Here is a 20,114-nt window from a genome sequence, read left to right as displayed (position 1 = left end):
TTCACATTCAGCCAGAACTCGTCTCTTGACACTTGATCACTTCTACACAGTTACAGATTCTCCTCAGGCTGCATTCTTCAAACCCGGTCCAGAATACAAAGGGTCAACGTGTGCACTTGCCAGTCTGGAAATGTCACAGCAGGGGAATTACACGACACAGAGACACAGAGACACAGACTCTGAACATCTGAGTCCAGATGTTCAGAACGTGGCATCTTCTCCTCGCGCAGTCAGAGGACGGTATGAAGTTACAGTGAAACACTCATCACCACGAGCATGACTACTCGCACTAACTTAATAACTATTCACCAGACTTCAATAAACAATTCTTAATCACATGATGCGGGAAATGAAAGAGCAAAACCAATGACAAAAATGTTTTGGTTTCACTTCGCTGAAAAATCAATTTAAAAAATAAACAATGAGTCATTTTTTGTTTATTTAAACCCCAATAAGGACAAACTATGTGAAGAATGGACATAATGGAATCTCTTATTGCAGGGATTCATATTTATTTGTAAATAAACTGTATCTATTGCAACCTTGTTTGTATTTGCATGCATGTACAGTATTCCTCATGAAATCCTTATGGCTACATTAAATCAGTGTACAGCAGCAACTTCATGTCAATAACATAATAATAATAATAATAATAATAATAATAATAATAATACGAAAAATAATAATAAGAAGAATAAGAAGAAGAATAAGAAGAATCATAATAATGGTCATAATAAAAACACCTGCACAACAAATGACTGAATGGCATGCGGCCACTGGAAAACATTGAGAAGAAACAAAAACTAAGCAAACATGCCATCTAGTGGCTGATTAAATCACATGTATGTGAACATTATGAATGGGTTTCTGTACTCTCATCACACCAGGAGCGTTCTAAGAATAGACTCCCTAGATCTAGATCTGGCTCTCTGAGCGTGTTCTCTAACTATGTGAACATGTCACGGCGTCAGTAAGCGACGATGGCATGGAGACACAGATCAGTGTCAGTCATCTGGTTAAAAAAATAACAATGCCCACCTTCCAGGGTTTACTCCAGGCTGTTTTAAGACACTGATAATATTATTTTTGGACCCGCTTGTTCATTGTAAACAGCTGTAGAGAGACACAGAACCACCAGGAAGTCAAACATGAACAAGAGAGGAATAATCACTCAGTTGACAACACGCGGTGTCAATCAAAGTGATACAGGCCCAGGTCTAAGAGTCAGTCCTTTAAAGACACCTCTAAAAGTATCCTGATAACCAGAGTTGAGAGGATTAGCTTCATAATCTCAAACACTGTCAGGCTAATCCAGGGACTGTTTATGAGTAAATCTGTGTCAGGAGTTCACGCGTTGTCCTTATTCTGCTCTGAAAGCTGCTTTGATTTTGGCTTTAAGGCGACTGAGAGGTGGATTTCTGCCATGGACACAGACTTAGATTAGAGTTTCACTTTCTTTACAACAGAATGTGTGTAAAATACAGACACTGACAAAGTACACTGACAAAGTAAGTCTGGGTGAATGTGTTCATTGTCAGCTCATGTTACGGCATCACAACATATTCTGCAAATTAAACATAAAAAAAATATGTAATTCAGCTACAGGTCAAAGTTCACTTCAGTATATTATACTGTAATAAATGTATGTGAACTTGCACGAGATGTTTCTAAAATGTGTGTGTTACATCTCATAATTTAAGAAAAGAATATAATTCAGTTAGAAATGGAAGAATTTAAAGGTCCAGTGTGTAAAATGTTGGCAGAAATTGAAGCTATAATAATTCAATCAACAATCAGTGTACAAACAACTGATGATTGTATGAATTACTCAAGAATGAGCCGTTTATATTTTTATCATTCTGGTCCGCCATGTTTGTACAGTAGCCCACAGAGGACAAACTAAACTGACAAACTCACTGAAGGCTCCGTAGTTTCTCCAACAGAAGTGTGAAGTGACGGATATTCAGCTGCGACATGAAACTTCACAATGTAATAATCGTGATGTTTCAAACTGTGATTTAGATCAAAATAAGGGTTCAACAGACGTTATTTTTTTATTTACGTCAGAGACACGTCAGACATGTAAGAGACACTTCAGACATGTAAGAGACACGTCAGATACGCCAGAGACACTTCAGAGACACGGCAGACATGTAAGAGACACTTCAGAGACACGTCAGAGACACATCAGACATGTAAGAGACACTTCAGACATGTAAGAGACACGTCAGATACGCCAGAGACACTTCAGAGACACGGCAGACATGTAAGAGACACTTCAGAGACACGTCAGAGACACATCAGACATGTAAGAGACACTTCAGACATGTAAGAGACACGTCAGATACGCCAGAGACACTTCAGAGACACGGCAGACATGTAAGAGACACTTCAGAGACACGTCAGAGACACATCAGACATGTAAGAGACACTTCAGAGACACATCAGAGACACGTCAGACACTTCAGAGACACGTCAAACATGTAAGAGACACGTCAGAGACACGTCAGACATGTAAGAGACACATCACAGACACGTCAGAGACACGTCAGACATGTAAGAGACACTTCAGAGACACGTCAAACATGTAAGAGATACGTCAGAGACACGTCAGACACGTAAAAGACACTTCAGAGACACGTCAGAGACTTCAGAGAAACGTCAGACATGTCAGAAACACGTCAGACACTTCAGAGACACGTCAGACACTACAGAGACACTTCAGAGAAACGTCAGACACACAAGAGACACGTCAGACACGTCAGACATGTAAGAGACACTTCAGAGACACTTCAGAGACACATCAGAGACATGTCAGACATGTCAGAGACACGTCAAACATGTAAGAGACACGTCAGAGACACGTCAGACATGTAAGAGACACATCAGAGACACGTCAGACATGTAAGAGACACTTCAGAGACACGTCAAACATGTAAGAGATACGTCAGAGACCCGTCAGACACGTAAGAGACACTTCAGAGACATATCAGAGACACGTCAGAGACTTCAGAGACACTTCAGAGAAACGTCAGACACGTCAGACACCGCTGAGCTAATACGGTGAGTGGACTTCATTGATATATTATATATTCACTGATGAGTGAAGTTTTTTTTAAATGTCTAATTATTGAATGATAGCTAAATATCTTTTTCATTTGCATTGCATGTGAAACGTTGTTGCTTTGTCTTCATGCATCCACATGTGTGATACAGAACTGTATCTGAGTACGAGAGGCCGTGCTGCATTCATGGACGATCTTCTTCCTTCCTCTGCAGGACACACAGCCTCCGAGTAAGATGAGACGAGGAGACACGTCTCTCTGCTTTCCCTCTCTCATTCTCTCACTATCTCCCCGTAATGGCGGTGCACGACTCTCTCTCTCGTGCCGCTGACGTCCTGCTGAGATAAGAAAACCTGCACAAAGAGTCAACTTGTGGACTCCGCCGGCTTTGACAGTGAGGTGTCTGAGAAAAAGCCCAAAAAGACAAGATAACGACTGAAGGGTACGGGACGGAGATACAGCTGAGTGGTCCATTAACGGCCTCCGGAAGCTTCATACGCCACTTAGACGGGGAAATCATGAATCACGATACTGACTCTCTAAAGTGACTGTGGAGATGTCTATACTATCAGCGTCTACGATGTCTTGCTGCAAAGTTACAACATAAAACAGTCTTTCACTCGTCACATCTGATGTTTCCCATAGACCACACACTTATATCACGAAGGAGAAAGGCTGGCACAGCGTCGAATAACAGACTTAATCTGCTGTGTTATTGGTGGGATTGACGGAGTGGATGAGTGTTTTCTTTGTTTTTTGACGTATATGAACTTAGAAGAACACATTAACACATGTATGTATTAATGATGGACATTAGTAAGTAAACATGAGACAACAGGGTATTCTGGACACATGACAGTCAGACCACACGCTTTACAATATGTATCCTTTGTAGGACAGGAAGCTGGAGGGTCTGTCCTAGATATGGTGTGTTAAGCAAGTATAGATGTCTCTTGTTTGACTAAATGGTGATATTGTCCAAACTTGTTGCAGATCATGAGACACTTTGGTTTATCCCGACGCGTTGCACCATGGAAACAGGAGAAAGGGCGGGTGTCGGAGCATGTGATGCCTGCAATGATAATGAAAGATAATCTATATAAGGTTAGTTTTGCTCTTCTGGGGCAGAATTGTTGGGAGATTCTGCAGGAACACGTTCTCCTGAGCTGCTGCAGAGCTCGGTCCGATGCCTGACTTGTAACCAAATAAGTTCTGTGTCCGAGGGGTTTCCTTTCTACACCATCAACTCATCACCTATAAGAAGAAGACAAAAACGTGAAAGATTATCACATAATGATTCAAGATCAGGATTATTATGAAATCATATGTTCCAGTGATGCAGCGTGTAGGAATTAGTGACATCTGATGGTGAGACTGCAGATTATAACAAACGGAGGAGCCCTCCCTAATCCCAAGCGTGTCGGAGAATTACAGTTGCAGTTGTTTATCTTCAGCTTTGGCTTTAAAACATGAAATGAATGCTCTGTACATTCAGCAAGAGTGTGGCTTCTGCTTAAAGCACACGTACAAGGCTACAGCAACAGTATGGGCGGTGTGCAAAAGGCTGAGGAAGAGACAACAGGCAACACCCACTCTGCACACAGCTTGCATGCTGCCTTGCAGTGGACAGCTGTCTAATTAAGAGTCAATTAAGAGTCAGACACTTTAGTCTCAGCTGATCCCTCAGTTCAGTCTTTCTGCATCAATATCCACACGTGAGTAACCGTTTCGTGCACCGTGAAGATGTTTTGCTGCTGTTGGTGATTTATGTTGTAAGTGTAAGTGAATGAGGAGCTAAGTTTGTGTGTGTATTATTCCAGAATGTGGACTTCGGTCTTTATTAAGCATTGTTAAGATTCTATAGTGTGGAAGTGAAGTCTAATGGACGAGGTTTGTGTGGATTATACAGATTGTATAATGTGCTGTGATGTCCTTTCATTTTAAAGGCAACACTCTGTGCATCTTTGCACCTTAAGTTCAGTTCACAATAAAACTATAGCGTTGACTATAGATTTCCTCAATATCTGCAAGTAAATCCAACAAATGTGTTGTTTATGTACGAGAATGAAAAATGAATGTTGTTGAAATCTGTGCAGCACAAGCAAATATGAGAGTGGAGACTGAGCTGTGCAAGGACCTTTATTATTAAACCTTTGGCTTTTAATGGATACTAATCACTGTTTATGTTCATTAATCGTTCATGTTAGCATTTTATTGCTATTTTTGTACTTTTTTTTTTTTTTTTTTATAAAAAACAAACCATGTATCATCAGATGGATTAAACATCACCAGGTCTACAGTATCTATAAAGTATGAAAATTAGATGTAATTTGATGACAAAGCTGAGTGGTAATCTGAGTATGAGGAAGCACAGCCCAGATAAAATACATGAGAGTAATATACAGTGTGATTATCCGGCGAGTGTCTGTAAGTGGAGAGTTAGGTGGGCGGGCTCCTCTTTGTTTACAGCCAGTTCTGACACATTTTCTCAGGATTAGCTCTGTCACCACGATGCCACAGAGTCCCTAAAAGAGAGAGAGAGAGAGAGAGATGAGCAGTAAAACTAAGTGAGGTGGCTCATCACCACATCACTGAGTCTGAGCTGAGAAGAGATGGAAGTGAGTGGCACTGAAGGTAAGGGCGGAAACGGGATGACTGGGCAACTTAATTTGCTCCTCGCTTTAGTCTATTCTGTGCGTGGTGGTTCATCTAATGTAATTTCACGGCACATGGTCAACAGAAAGGAGTCTGAGTCAAAAGTAAAACATGACCAGCACTGACCAGAGTTTAGCCTGAAGTCTTCAGCTGTATATGGTGTGACCAGGCGTCCAAAATAAACCATGACAGAAAACATCAACATCATTGGCCAAGCTGGAAGCCAAGCCAAGGCAAGGAAGGAAGGAAGGAAGGAAGGCCTCTGTCTTTGTTCAATCAATATTTTATACTTATTTAATATATTTATATACTTATTTCAATAATATATACTAATATTTATTTATTTTTATGTATATATATATATATATATATATATATATATATATATATATATATATATATATATATATATATATATATATATATATATATATATAATATTTTAATTAATAATAATAATAATAATATTTTAAACTCCAGCAGCTGACGCAGGTTTTGAAATGAACCACTTTCGTGATGTTGTAGCTTCATCCAGCATCCAAAGAGCTACAGAGCCAACTAACCAGCAAAGGGTGTGGTTAGGTCACTTTACAAATGTTTATATTATAAATGCAAAAACCAATTTTTTTCTAAAACTAATGAACAGTTTGGGAAAGAATTGATCATTTCCCTGTTTGTTTGTTTTTTTTTGCAAAAATCCTTTCAGGGAGCTTGAGGAGTGGGCAGTTAATAATTCATGAGGCCATCAATGGCCGGATCGATGCCAGTATATGAGCCGATCCCCTTTCACAGTCAGTGTGTGTGTGTGTGTGTGTGTGTGGTGCTCTGAAGCTCTGAATAGCAACAATGACGTGAACAGCTGTTGTCTGACCAGTGTTGTGTATCTGGAATGATGAGCTTCCTGGAAGCACCCAGCAGAGTGGAACGTTGGCTAACACGACGCATGCTCCATCAGGATGTCAGTGAGACGCAGGTTATCTCCTGCACAAATAGACGCTACTCTGTTACAATATGTCGTTATGTGGAGCTTCTGCTCCACAAATACAGATTTTAGCCTCTTTACTAAAGGCTCACCAAGTAAAACCTGCACCTGCTTAAGTCTTAAGACATTAAGGAATATCGCGATGCTTTTTCCTTGCTGTTAGAAAGCCTTTTCTGGCTAGAAACTGAGGTTTGTATACTTGTTACTCTCCTGCACCAAAGTCCATGGAGAACATGAGCATGTTTGGCTTGAGCTGCTGACCTATTCCTTCCTCATTTGGTAAATGTGTGTCACTTATGTAAATCCTAAACAAAGGATTTCAAATAAAATGTCACAAGATAACATTAACTGAACTTAATAGTGCAGGCAGCGATAGATTAACAACTTGTGTTTGCCATTAGACCTCTACAATCATGAAGTGTCTTGAGAAGCTGCTAATGGAGAAGATAAAAATCATCGATGTGCATATAGGAGGAACCATTCTTCTGTCGACACCATCACTTCCGTGTTGCTTCCATCTCTCACTCGTATGGAGGAGGACTCTGAACATCCTGGTCGCTGCCAACTCACACACTTCCAACCACTCGAGCATTCCAGAAACTCTTGAAAGATCTTGAACTGATGGCAGCATTCTCTTAAAGAACTGTGGATTACCTCCACAGTTACCGCAATTATGAGGTGATGCTTCACTCTTTAAGACAAGAACCCTAGAGGACATCACCTTTGGCATTTAAAGCAGCGTAGTGTGTCTTTGTTGATATATTTAAATCCCCTCACAAACAATGATTCAGCCACTTCCAAGGGATTTACTGCTTTAAACCCCGCCGTAGCTTACGTCTTTCATCTTGAACATGATCCTCTGCTCGTCCACGTCCTTGACCACTTTTTCCTTATTTTGTCTCCTTCCTTTGAAGACAAAGAGTCACTTCCCGTTCACTCCCCGCCTTGTGAATCAGCACCGTCGAGGCTCCAGCAAGATCGCAAAGGTATCGCCGCCGGACCAATACAGGCCGTATGTCGCAGCTCAAAGCTCTTCAACACAATCCAAAGTCCTGTCTCGTTCTTTCTTTGCCAGAGTCGGTCGTCTATACTCATAGTTGATGTTTTTCTTTACTGTTCCAAGTTGAATTCTCCTTGTAATCGTCACACTGTTGTTTTCTCGCGGTGGGAATCATCGCAGAAGCCAACTGCCGATAAGTTCCGCCATGCTAAACACTGAGGCGCAGAAGTCAGTGCTTTTCTAAATGACCAACAACCAACCGATGACCTTTGAGTCCTTTGAACCCTTGATTACTTTAAAACATGTGTATGTATGAAGGGGATCCAGTTATTCCACTGTAGCCTGTTCTGAGTATCTGTGTAACCGGCGGTACACAGCTCAAATACTCACAATGAACACGAAAAGGAAGTTAGGTAAAAAAACCAAAGCTGGACAGATCTGTGAAGGTTCTCAGCCGTCCAGGTCATTGTATCTTCAGGAGTGCAAATATAGGACACTGGGCGTGCTTGAGTTGGTTGAGGACGTTTCGCCTCTCAGTCGAGAGGCTTCTTCACTTCTAACTCACCAATGGGAAACTCCAGGTATTTAGCCTCTGTAGGCTGGATACTTGTTAACAATGCAGGTCTGACCTAGATTCAAGGTGTGAATGACAGTCTGCTCATCTTCAAAAGAGTGTCCTTCAGGCATCGGAGTTCTGGCTGAATGAGCTGTGTCATACTTTTATGCAATAGTTGTTTTTAGTTGAGTTGATTTTGAACTGAGATACATTTTAAACCGTGAACACATCATGCTGGAAATTGATTGGAGGAAGAAGAAGAAGAACAGAGCAACACTTTTCTTTTCCTGTGGAGGGCAGCGTAGCACAGTCAGTCTTTAAAGGACAATCCTCATTGAAGTGTATTGCTTTGTTTCTGCCCTTTTGGGTGTGGAGGACATTCTGCCTTCAGGTGCTGCAGAGTGCAAAGTGCCTAAGGATGTGGTGTTTGTTGAAAATCCACCTCAGGAACTCCAGCAATATATAGAATAACAACGTTCTGTTCATTGCTATTCTCGTCTTTCTTTTATTCTTCTTTTGGAGGTTTTGATCGCGGCCTAGTTTGGACAACCTTGATGTGTTTCTGTTCCTACAGTGAAGGGATATGCAGAAGTATATGAATGTGGATTTTGAAAAGTTCTGTGTCGAGGATATCAGATCAAAAAAAGGCATAAAGTTAAGAAATGACAAAAAGTGAAATGTGGAACTTGATGGGTTTTTAAAATTGTCAGTGGGAAAACTTGCATCTGCTTCTTTACCATTAGACGAGGAGGAATGAAATTAATCTAACGTTAAACAGAAATAATCTTGAGAACAGAGATTTTATTCTCCATTCACATACTTTTGAGGATCTGTTTAACGGCTTGTGTAAATGTTTGCATGAAAGATGATGATAATCCTACAACAAAAGGATTTTTTTTTTCCTTTTTCCATGTGTGGTTGGTGTAAAAGAAATGATTTGAAGTGTTTTAAAAGTTCTCCTGCAGCAGTTTAATGTCACTTGATCCAACATTACCAATTCCTACCAAGCTCTCCAGGTGGTGATACTGTGTGTGAGTGTGTTGCACCCAAACCCTTACTCAGCTCAGCCGTGTGTTGACAAAACACTACAAACTAGTCCCAGCCAGTGAGATGATGTCTTTGTCTTTGTGTCCTTGGAGTGCATGTCTCACTGTCGCCAGTCCTTTCACTCCGTCTCCTGAATCTTTGCAGATATGCCTCGCCAATTCCCGAAGGTGACGCTGAGCGAGGCCGAGGAGGAGACGCAGCTGCTCGCCGAGAAGAAGTACGCAAGTGTGTTGAAGGAAGAAGACACAAATGCCTTCACCATGTTCACCGTCGCCGAGGACTGTCCGATCGGACTCAAGCAAGCGATGGAGCACGAGCTGCTCAAAGAGTTAGCGGAGCAGCAGTCAGAGGAGACGGCCAAGAGGTAGGTCCTGCTCGATCAGTCCTCAATCTGACCCTAAGGCCAATAAAGACAACCTTCAGCTTCCTGTGTGTAAGAACGAGTGACATCTGCAGATTGGAACTCTACCACTCACCCCTCCCTTTCCAGGGAACAGGGAACCACCATAGACCCTTCCACTTTGAAGTGAGGCCTAGGAAGCAGGGGCACCTTGAATAGAAGTCTATAGGAAAATGAGCTTACTTCTCAGTGGATTTATAATGTCAGTAAATCATTTTCATGAGGAGGTAATGGTCTCAATCACGAGTTCCAGGACAACCCAAAGGTCTACGTCCACGCCTCTATAAAGCAAGTCCTTTGACTATAGTACACATCAAAGGCTTATTCTAAAGCTACGAAAACCACAAGCCTTTTTTAAATTGTGTATATACTCACTGTAATTTGAATTTACTTTTAATTCTAAAGGTTTCTTTGTTGTTTTACCTCCGTAATGTTGGATCACTGCCTTATTCTTCACCTTTCGCTGCACTTCTTAGCTGTTATTATTATTTCTGCTCGGTAAAATAATTTCACTCGTTCACTTCCAGGAGGAAAAGCTTGATGATAATTCGCTCGCGGTCGATGTCCCTGCAGTGTCCCGCGACGACGCCGTCACTCACGCCGTACCTGTCCCCCAGCTCCACCTGCTCATCCGTGCAGGAGAACTGTCCTGAGTACCAGAGGGTCACCATCAGTGGGGATTACTGTGCCGGAGTGAGTGCTGCTTCTGTTTCACTCAAACTACCGGAACCAAAAGAGATTTTCTGGAATTAAACATCAACGTCATTACATTCGGTAACGTTGTTGCCTTTTATCTGCCTTCATTCATTTGACAGATCACAGTGGAGGACTACGAACAGGCTGCCAAGAGTCTGTATAAGGCCCTGCTCATACGAGAGAAATACTCAAAGCTGGCTTATCACAGATTCTGCAGAACGACGGCCCAGTTCCTCTGCAGCGCTGAGAGCACCACATGGAGCGAGGAAGATGAGGTTCTACCAGGTTCGTGGAGCGTTTGGATGAACAGAAGTCGTGTTGTGGTTGACGGAACAACGTTGTTGTGTCCTCCACAGATATGTGCCCGTGTCCACTTCATGGGGACGATCCCTACAGCCTGGAAAAGATCCCTGAGAACCGGAACTATCGTCTGAAGATGAAGGACGGAATCGTGCACGTGTACGACAACGACGAGTCTCTGAGACGAAACGAGCCTCATGACCTTCCGTATCCGGACTTGGAAACCTTTGCAATAGACCTGCGCCACGTGCTGGCGATGATCGCAGACGGACCCACGTAAGTTGACAAAATAAGAAAAACAGAACGGGTCGCTTCTGTGTGTGTGTGTGTGGCATTTAACCACACCCCTTATTTTCAGGAAGACCTACTGTCACAGGCGACTTAATTTCCTCAGTTCAAAGTTCCACCTCCATGAGATGCTCAATGAAACCGCGGAACTGAAGGAGTTGAAAAGTGTGCCTCACAGAGATTTCTACAATGTTAGGAAGGTAAGTCGACCTAAGTATTTTACATATTTATTATTATTATTATTATTATTATTATTATTATTAATAATAATTAATTTGTATATTTAATGTCTAACCCTAACCCTTGCGATAACCAGGTCTCTCTCAAAAAAAGGCAGTGTTCAGATTCCCAGGCTGAAGTGACTATGAGATCTGATTTGTGGCCCTGCAGCTTGTACCGGATCTAATCTGTAATATCTAACGAATCCAATCCAAATAACTGTATTTGTAGAGCAAACTTTAAAACAACGGCAGTGAACCAAAGTGCTGTACAGAAGAATAAATAAAACACACAATAAATAAGAGGCATAATAGCTCACAAGAGGCGATAAGATCTGAAAGGACGAAAATAAATAAAAACGTGGATAAAAACCACAATAAAAACAGATCTAATAAAATACATTAAACCAAAAACAGAATTAAATGGAAATAACTACTTAAATATTGTCAAAGGCCAATAAAAAGAGGTGAGTTTTATATTCTTCCTGTTTAAATAAAGAGTGTAATTAAAGTGCGTCCAATACAAAGAGAAAGGCTATTTCTAATAATTATTCTTGGTTTTTTTATTTGTCCAGTATAAACGTCATGATACCGTTTGATGTCCTCAGGTGGACACGCACATTCACGCCGCCGCCTGCATGTCTCAGAAACACCTCCTGACCTTCATCAAGGAGACGTATAAGACCGAGGCGGACCGCGTGGTGCTGGACAAGGCCGGACAGAAGTTGACTCTCAGGCAGGTTTTTCACAGCCTCAATAAAGATCCGTACGACCTCACGGTGGACTCGTTAGACGTCCACGCGGTAAGATGCTCCGCTGTGTTTTGCTTCTAATGTGTCGCCTCATTTCACTGCCAACATCTTCTCATTTATGAATGCACTTCATTCACAGGGAAGACAAACGTTCCACCGATTCGATAAGTTCAATTCAAAGTATAACCCGGTGGGAGCCAGCGAACTTCGGGAGATCTTCCTGAAGACGGACAACGTCATTGACGGACAGTATTTCGCTCGTCTCGTAAAGGTGTCGTATCTCGTCATCCTTACGTTTTAGGTCAGGGAAACGGATGCGGAGACAGTTAAAGAATCTTCTCCTACTCGTCTTCAACAGGAAGTGTCTCACGACCTGGAGGAGAGTAAGTACCAACACGCCGAGCCGCGGCTGTCCATCTACGGACGAGGCCTAGAGGAGTGGGACAGTCTGTCCAAGTGGTTCATCCGTCACAAAGTCCACTCTCCAAACATGAGGTGGATGATCCAGGTGCCCAGGATCTAGTGAGTGCCGCAGCCTCGTGTCATAGTCAAGCTTCTCATTTAAAAGTGGAAAAAAAAGAAAGAATTATTTCGCGTTTGTCACGTTTTCTTTTCAGTGACATTTTCAAGGCGAAGAAGCTGGTGCCTAATTTTGCCAAAATGCTGGAGAACATATTCCTGCCACTGTTTGAGGCCACTGTGAACCCACAGAAGCACAAAGACCTTCACGTTTTCCTCAAATATGTAAGATGACGACCGTTTATCGTCGAATACAGACTTTGTGACTCGTGCCTTTAAATCATTAGCGTGTTTGTACTTTGATTCTCTACTTCTAAATACTCAATGTGTTTATGTTCATTCATTTCAGTGCAGAAACAATCTATCGTTTGGTTTTGTGTTTGCGTGCAGGTGTCGGGGTTCGACAGCGTCGACGACGAGTCCAAACACAGCGACCACATGTTCTCGTTCAAAAGCCCGAAGCCAGAGCTGTGGACTTCGGATGAAAACCCTCCGTACAGCTACTACATATTCCACATGTACGCAAACATCATGGTCCTCAACAACCTCCGGAAGTAAGAACTTGAGACCTTTTTCCCAGCTCATGGGAGACACTGAGTATCTTAAAGTGCATTACAAGTGATGTACACCATCTCTAAATGAGATCCAAGGTTCGACATGTGAGATTCACTCTGCTAAGAATAGCTTGTGTATCGATGGACCTGTTTATTTTGGTCCGTGTTTTCTCCTCCGCAGAGAGCTGGGCCTGAGCACGTTCCAGTTCCGTCCGCATTGCGGAGAAGCCGGGTCGATCACTCATTTGGTCTCCGCCTTCCTCGCTGCTGACAACATCTCGCACGGACTCAACTTGAAGAAGGTAACTTCAGATGTGCTGACACGGAGTGATTCAAGTTTGAAATTCAGACGGCACCAGTGAATGCCAAAAAACTGACAAGAACACTGCACTTCGCATCATCTCTGTAATTCTAACTAACCCAACTTATTTTACATCAGTTCATTTTTCCATGATACCAATAATATGACTTTCCCGGCAAGACGAGGTGAATGGAAAGTTAATACAATGTACTGTACAAAAGAAGAAGATGCTTAAAAACAAATACAATTTATGGCAAGGTATCAGGATAACATGCTTACTATGTTTGTGATATTTAGTAACTTCAAAAACTAGCGGAAAGCAGAGATTACTGTAGCGGAACGACCGTCCAATCACAGACCAGATTATTCCTAAGCGGTTAAATAAGTGCCAGATAAGGAAAGTGAAAGTTATTGTGGAAAAAGGGGCAGAAGAACTCACTCACTGAACATTTTTAATAATAAATAAATCCAGGTGGCCTGATGATCATGGTGGTCATAAACGGTTGAGTTGAGGATTGTGATGAAGTGAAAGCAGCAAAGAACACATCTACGACAGTAAAACCAGAGAAAGCACTCAGAGAGCACATACCTGAGACGATGTTTCAGCTCCTCGCGCCATCACCGACATCTGCAGAAAACATCACAATCCTTTCTTTACTTTTTGTCTCAGGGGGGGAGAAAATACAAGCTCCTCGGCAACAGTCGCCATAATTGTTTGCCCCGGTGTTCCCTCAGAGTCCTGTGCTGCAGTACCTGTACTACCTGGCCCAGGTGCCGATTGCAATGTCTCCACTGAGCAACAACAGCCTCTTCCTGGAATACTCCAAAAATCCTCTGAGAGAGTTCCTGCACAAAGGCCTGTGTGTGTCGCTGTCCACAGACGACCCCATGCAGTTCCACTACACCAAGGTGAAACACACACAGATACAGACACACACTGCTGTTCAGTATTGTGAGTATTTTGGTGTTGATTGTGTGTGTTTGGCCGGAGTTTAGGAGCCACTGATGGAGGAATACGCCATAGCAGCTCAGCTGTGGAAGCTCAGCACGTGTGATGTTTGTGAGATAGCCAGGAACAGTGTTCTGCAGAGTGGACTTTCTCACCAGGTACAGTGACGCGTTTCGTCCACCACTCCTTCTTATTACATGTATTTATCTGTCAACACTGACTTTGATGCACTGCTCATCTCCAGGAGAAGAAGCATTTCTTGGGTGTGAACTATCTGAAAGACGGACCCGAAGGAAACGACATCCACCGCACCAACGTGGCCCAGATCCGCATGGCCTACAGACACGAGACCCTGTGCAACGAGCTGAGCTTTATCGCCGACGCAGTGAAGTCTGAACTCCTCAACTCACAGAACGACTGAAATGGAAAGAAAAAGAGATTAAGCATGCTGCACGACCACGGTTTATCTTTATTTGGAAAAAGTGCCATTGAGTAAATGATGATTAAACAGTGAGAATTGAAATGTTGAGATGGTCAAAAGAATGAGTGACATCTAGTGGTTAGAATGCACATTACAACAAAAGGACTCCTTTACCTCTCTATCCCAAGCATGTCAGGGAACCACGGTGGCTTTTGTAAAGTCACATCTGTGCTGGAACCTTCTGATGTAGATCAGCTTTTTCCCTCTTTCTCGCTGCTGACAACATCTCACACGGACTCGACTGTTAAAAGGTTCTTTTTACTGCCAGGAAATAAAAGTTCAAACATATTCAGACGCTCGCTGCAGATTTTAGAATGACCTGCAGTCAGTTTGAGCCACCTTGGAGCAGGGGAAGTCAGCGCCCCCTCGTGGACACACTGGTTAACCATCATCTGCATAGTAAGCTCCCATCCATTAAAGGACCACTTCACCCAAAAAAAATTTGTTTTTTTTATTATTAATTTCCAGAGATAACAGGAAGTTGGGATTGAATATCCTGAATAAAACTGTGAATAAAAAAGTCACTTCCTCAAAAGAAAATAAAAGCCCTATGCTGCTCTTTACTGTCAAGATGCTGTCAAGTTTTATTATATATCATATAAATAATACAAATTTGTTCAAATTAAATAAACAAACACAGCAGCATCATAATGATTTTACGTTTATCCTTCATTTAGGAAAAAGAAATGGGTGAAATGGCCCTTTAAGGCTGCTGTAGAAACATAGCGGCCCTGACTTTAAGTAAATCTAAAAGCCTTATTCTGAGGCTACAGAGTCACATTTACACTACACAAACACACCATGTGTATACACAAGTGACCTTTACACTCCATTCTGTTATGGAGGGACGGAAGAGACTGTTTGAAAGTTGAAGTTTTTAAGGTACTGTATACAACTGTGATAAGAAAGACGGACGATGTCTGGACCATGTCCTCTGTCTCTGCCTCTTTTAAAGATGAATAAACGTTACATCGTAACCAAAGCTGTGGTTTCTTGTACACGCACGTTGACTGGAGCAGTAACCACAGTGTCACACAATGGTCTTCATTCTTTAATATTATTGTACAGCAAACATCGCCACCCAGTGGTCAGTAAATAACATGGAACGAACAGTGCAACGTGTGCATAAATAAAAGCCTTTTACAGTCATTCCGTGTCGTCACTTTCACTGTCGTCCACTTGTGTCTTCTCGTCGTCCTCCGGGTTTTTATTGACACTTTTCTCACACGTCCAGTCCTCCGTCTCGATGGACTCCTGCTGCCCTTCCACGTCAAAGCCTTCAGTGTTGATCCTTTTCCTTTCAATAAACGCAGAAACATGAAGTGCCTGCAGTTGTATGACTTCTTTATGTTGTCATAATTCAACACAGTTATTTTATCAGTGTAATATGGGCAAGAAAACCACTTACAACTTAAAGTAGACAATGATGATGATTGTAGTGAGGAGAAGGGCACAGGTGGACGTGATGAGAACAGCCTTTCCTAAAACAATAAAAAATGTTAAACAAGATAAAAAAAAACAGCATTAATTATGTTGTGAGGGAAGTTCTTGTACCTCCAGAGGAGCTTTTTGTGCTGCCAGTGTGGCGAGCTGCCTCGGCCTCAGTGTCTATGGGTTTAGTAGATGATGAGGAGGAGGAGGAGGAAGGCTGAAGGGAGGAAGATGATGGGGAGTGTCTTTCTGCTGCTGCTGCATGGGTGGAGGCCGTTTGCTCTGTGTAATCTCTGCTGCTCACAGGGCTGTTAGTCGTCGTATCCTTCAGTTGTGTCTCTGCGTCTGTGTGTGTGTGTGTGTGTGGACGTGAAGGTCAGAACTGCATTTGATAAATGTACGTTTGTGCAACTCATGACAAACTCCAGTAACAACACAAATGATGCATAATGGTTATTATTATTCATACCATTAAACTTTAATGGTATTATGAATAATAATTACTATTATTATTATTATAATATATATATATATATATACATATATACATATATATACATATATACATATATGTGTATATATATATATATATATATACATATATATATATATATATACATATATATATATACACATATATACATATATATATATATATATATATATACATACATACATACATATATATATATACATACATACATACATATATATATATACATATATATATATATACATATATATGTATATATATATATATATATACATATATATATATATACATATATATATATACACATATATATATATATATATATTATAACTGTGAAACAAATTTACCATACTCTTGAGTCAGTAAGGACAAAAATGTCCACTTCCAAACAATGGCTTTTTTCTGCATGAATCTCTTAAGAAACTTCAGCCCTGCTCAAAACTAACAAACATTCACTCATTTTCAGGATTTTTAACCCTTTAAATGCCAGTTTGATGTAATTTATGAAAACAAACAAAACACAATTATTTTTTATATAACAAATGTCCCGGTCCTCTGATTGAATGTTTGGCAGTTTTGAGCCGGGCTGAATTTAAGGGTAAAAAAACCATGAAAGAAATCTGTAGAGGAAGTGGACATTTTTGTCCTCTAATGACTCAAGAGTATGGTCAATTTGTTTCACAGTCTTTGAGCCATATGCTCTAACGCAGCCAAAAATGATGGACAGATCAAGACGAAACATGTGCCCAATGAAGCCTGAGGGTTAATCAAAGTGGTAAATAACACAATAGGAAACATTCATTAATAACTATGATGCAGAGACATTCATTAAAGTTCTTCTAAGTAGAGTTTATGACAAGACAATTCTTTCATCCGAATTATTACCTTATAAATAGCGGCATTTTTGTTTTGAGAGCAAAACCAAATAAAAATAACATAAATGATAAGAAATAACTGGTTTGAGAGAGGTGAATCAGAAATTCATATAAAAACATCCTACCTGTCTCATTGAAGCAGAAGACATCAAACCTTTTTGTCACACTAGCTCGCCAGCTCACCAAGCCGGTCTGGCTCTTGCCACAATTAGAAAGTGCCTTGACTCGGGGGATGACGGCTAAATGTTCATCAATCCATCCAAACCTGAGCAGAAGAAAACAAAACATGAGGGCACATTTCGTACTGACAACCACTGAGCGGATTCCTTTAAAGGCAGTCTCCTCTGGTCTTACCTGCATGTTTCTAAACCTCTCCTCAGCGCCTCCTGCACTTGTGCTTTTGTGGCAATGCTCACTCCGAGGGACAAACACAGCGTCCGGGCCTCAGAGGCGTTGAAGGCATACTCAGGATGGCTGAGGTCATTCAAGGAGCTGACCTGGAAAACTCCGGCGACGCTTCGGTTCGCTGCTGGAAACACTGGGAAAAAGGCAAACACAGCAAATTCAGACACACTGACAATATGTGTATTTGCTGAAACTCCGACGAGATGAAACTTACCTCTGATGTCGTGACCAGAGACGACTGAAGCCATCGACAGCACGGATGCGACGCAAAGCCAGATCATCTTCATCAGTGGTCAGTGCAGAGACAAGTGTAGCACAGACTGTGTGTCTGTGAGCCAACATGACAGGGTTAAATAGAGTGGATTGTGCTCTCTGGGGTCTGCGCTCTCTCATTGCCAGAAAGTAAAGGAAAAGGAAGAGGAAAGTACTGCACACAAGTCAGATTAGGAGCCATCATTTGTCCTAAGAGCAGGGCCCAAGAGAGGAATAGATAAAAGTAATATGTCAACAAGAGATAAAGCAACTCAAGAATCTGTGCAAGGAACGTGATTAGAGGGACTTTTAATCCTTGATTAACTTATTGTAAAGTTCAACACAGGAAATTATGATTTGCTGTAATCTTTGCTTTGACTGAAGGACAATTTAAACACATCTTACAGTGAATGAATGTTCCAGGGATAAACAGACACATGCGACCATTTAAAGCCTGATATTTCAAGTCTTGCATTATTCTTATGAAAATAAAAAACCTCAAACACTGAGCCTGAACTCACAGGGAATGTCATTTGCACCGACACGTGACGGTTGGCGCCGTGTGCAGATGATTTCCTCCCGCGAGGGCGTTCGTCAGTCATGGACACACACACATATGATCTCTGGTGTCCTCCGATGAGACGACATCCCACTTCCACAAAAACAAAATCTCCTCAGAAAAACCCTGATGGCAGGAAATGACGCAGAGCATGCTGACGAACACGCAGCCATTTAAAAAAAAAAAACACACACAACAACCCAAAAAGTGTGAATGAGGTGTGAGGAGATAAAACACCGAGGATTTATGGACAAGGACAGACTTTTCTCTGCAGGGTGAGGACTGCGTGTCTTAGGGGTCACAATAAGACCTTATGACATTACACTACATTGTTTCCTATACTCCAGACAGATTATGATTAAATATGTGATGATTTTGGAAGTAAGAACACACAGCATTCACATATAATAGCCTCAAAAACACGTGTCAACATGTCTTTTTTTTGACATGTTGACATGATAGGCTACAACACACTGTAGTCATGTTATTATAGCTAAACACTACTTTGTTTTTAGCATTACATATTAATTCTCTTGTTTCATTTCCGCTCCTAATGCCGACACGTGGGAGTTTGGATTCTCAGATTAATGACAACATGCCAAATCTGCATTCTGGAAATGAAATCTAAAATAAAAATCTGTGTTGCGCCTTAACCCTTAGAACACAGAGCATTTTGGCTGCTTTTCTCCATTACTAGGTTTAAACATGTTGTTCCCCCCACCCAAAAAAAAAACGCAAAAAAAAATAAAGTAAAAGGTTCATATGCAAAAATAAACAGCAGTAGTAGGTTTTTCTTCCTATTCTTACAGTGTATATAGATAAAAAAAAGTGTGTTGGTGATAAATAGCTTAAATAAATATCATTGAAATGATAGTTTTTATTTGGGAGATACTGACTTCTAATTATCAGGTAGAGTGTATTATATTATTGACCTCACAAAATGGACCGAGGCAATCTGATGAAACATTTATTTAATTTTCACCAACTATTTAAACACACCTGAGCAAAAAAAGTGCTCAAAATGTTTAAAATCCAATTGAATTTGTGAAATACGTCACAGTTCAAAGTTCACTTGTTTGTTTGCTCGTTTTTATGAACAAAAAAAAAGAAAAACAGTCTAATTTTGTGACTTCTGCACAATTATTGCTACTTTATATCACGACTAAAAATGCGATATAACATGGATCATAACTTTGACTCAACAACACATAAGAAGACTGAATATGAGACCTCTAAACAGACACACCCCAGGATGTCCATATAAGGAGTTGTGTATTATTCCCACGGCAAATTACCTAAAAAGAGGGATTACAGACTACGGAATATAGGCACCTTT

General features: G+C 41.1%; 2 protein-coding genes and 1 long non-coding RNA gene across 6 annotated transcripts; 1 reads left to right on the top strand and 2 right to left on the bottom strand.

Annotated features, from left to right (window-relative positions):
- Positions 1-2,029: 2,029 nt before the first annotated feature.
- On the bottom strand, positions 2,030-7,950 carry LOC131459799 (uncharacterized). Its single transcript, XR_009240285.1, has 2 exons — positions 7,538-7,950; positions 2,030-4,319 (listed from the first exon to the last, which is right to left on the bottom strand). It is a non-coding gene; the product is annotated as an uncharacterized LOC131459799 (long non-coding RNA).
- ampd3a (adenosine monophosphate deaminase 3a) lies at positions 4,691-15,272 on the top strand. 4 transcript variants are annotated; one of them, XM_058629905.1, is made up of 15 exons: positions 4,691-4,780; positions 9,450-9,669; positions 10,233-10,398; positions 10,521-10,686; positions 10,758-10,977; positions 11,060-11,189; positions 11,816-12,010; positions 12,099-12,230; positions 12,318-12,481; positions 12,577-12,703; positions 12,869-13,032; positions 13,214-13,334; positions 14,069-14,242; positions 14,330-14,440; positions 14,527-15,272. In XM_058629905.1, exons 2-15 carry the CDS (start codon positions 9,452-9,454, stop codon positions 14,701-14,703), a joined length of 2,265 nt encoding a protein of 754 aa, XP_058485888.1. In that variant the 5' UTR covers positions 4,691-4,780; positions 9,450-9,451; the 3' UTR covers positions 14,704-15,272. The 4 variants fall into 4 exon arrangements, with proteins under 4 accessions (XP_058485888.1, XP_058485889.1, XP_058485885.1 ...); XM_058629906.1 differs by lacking the exon at positions 4,691-4,780 and adding an exon at positions 7,694-7,714; XM_058629902.1 differs by lacking the exon at positions 4,691-4,780 and adding an exon at positions 8,029-8,283.
- Positions 15,273-15,801: 529 nt separating this feature from the next.
- lyve1a (lymphatic vessel endothelial hyaluronic receptor 1a) lies at positions 15,802-18,342 on the bottom strand. The gene is made up of 6 exons (XM_058629907.1): positions 18,182-18,342; positions 17,917-18,100; positions 17,688-17,827; positions 16,318-16,539; positions 16,172-16,244; positions 15,802-16,060 (listed from the first exon to the last, which is right to left on the bottom strand). Exons 1-6 carry the CDS (start codon positions 18,252-18,254, stop codon positions 15,910-15,912), a joined length of 843 nt encoding a protein of 280 aa, XP_058485890.1. The 5' UTR covers positions 18,255-18,342; the 3' UTR covers positions 15,802-15,909.
- Positions 18,343-20,114: the final 1,772 nt, after the last annotated feature.

This window comes from Solea solea, chromosome 5 (assembly GCF_958295425.1).
Source record: "Solea solea chromosome 5, fSolSol10.1, whole genome shotgun sequence".
NCBI lineage: Eukaryota > Metazoa > Chordata > Actinopteri > Pleuronectiformes > Soleidae > Solea > Solea solea.
This window is presented reverse-complemented; position numbering and strand designations above follow the sequence as displayed.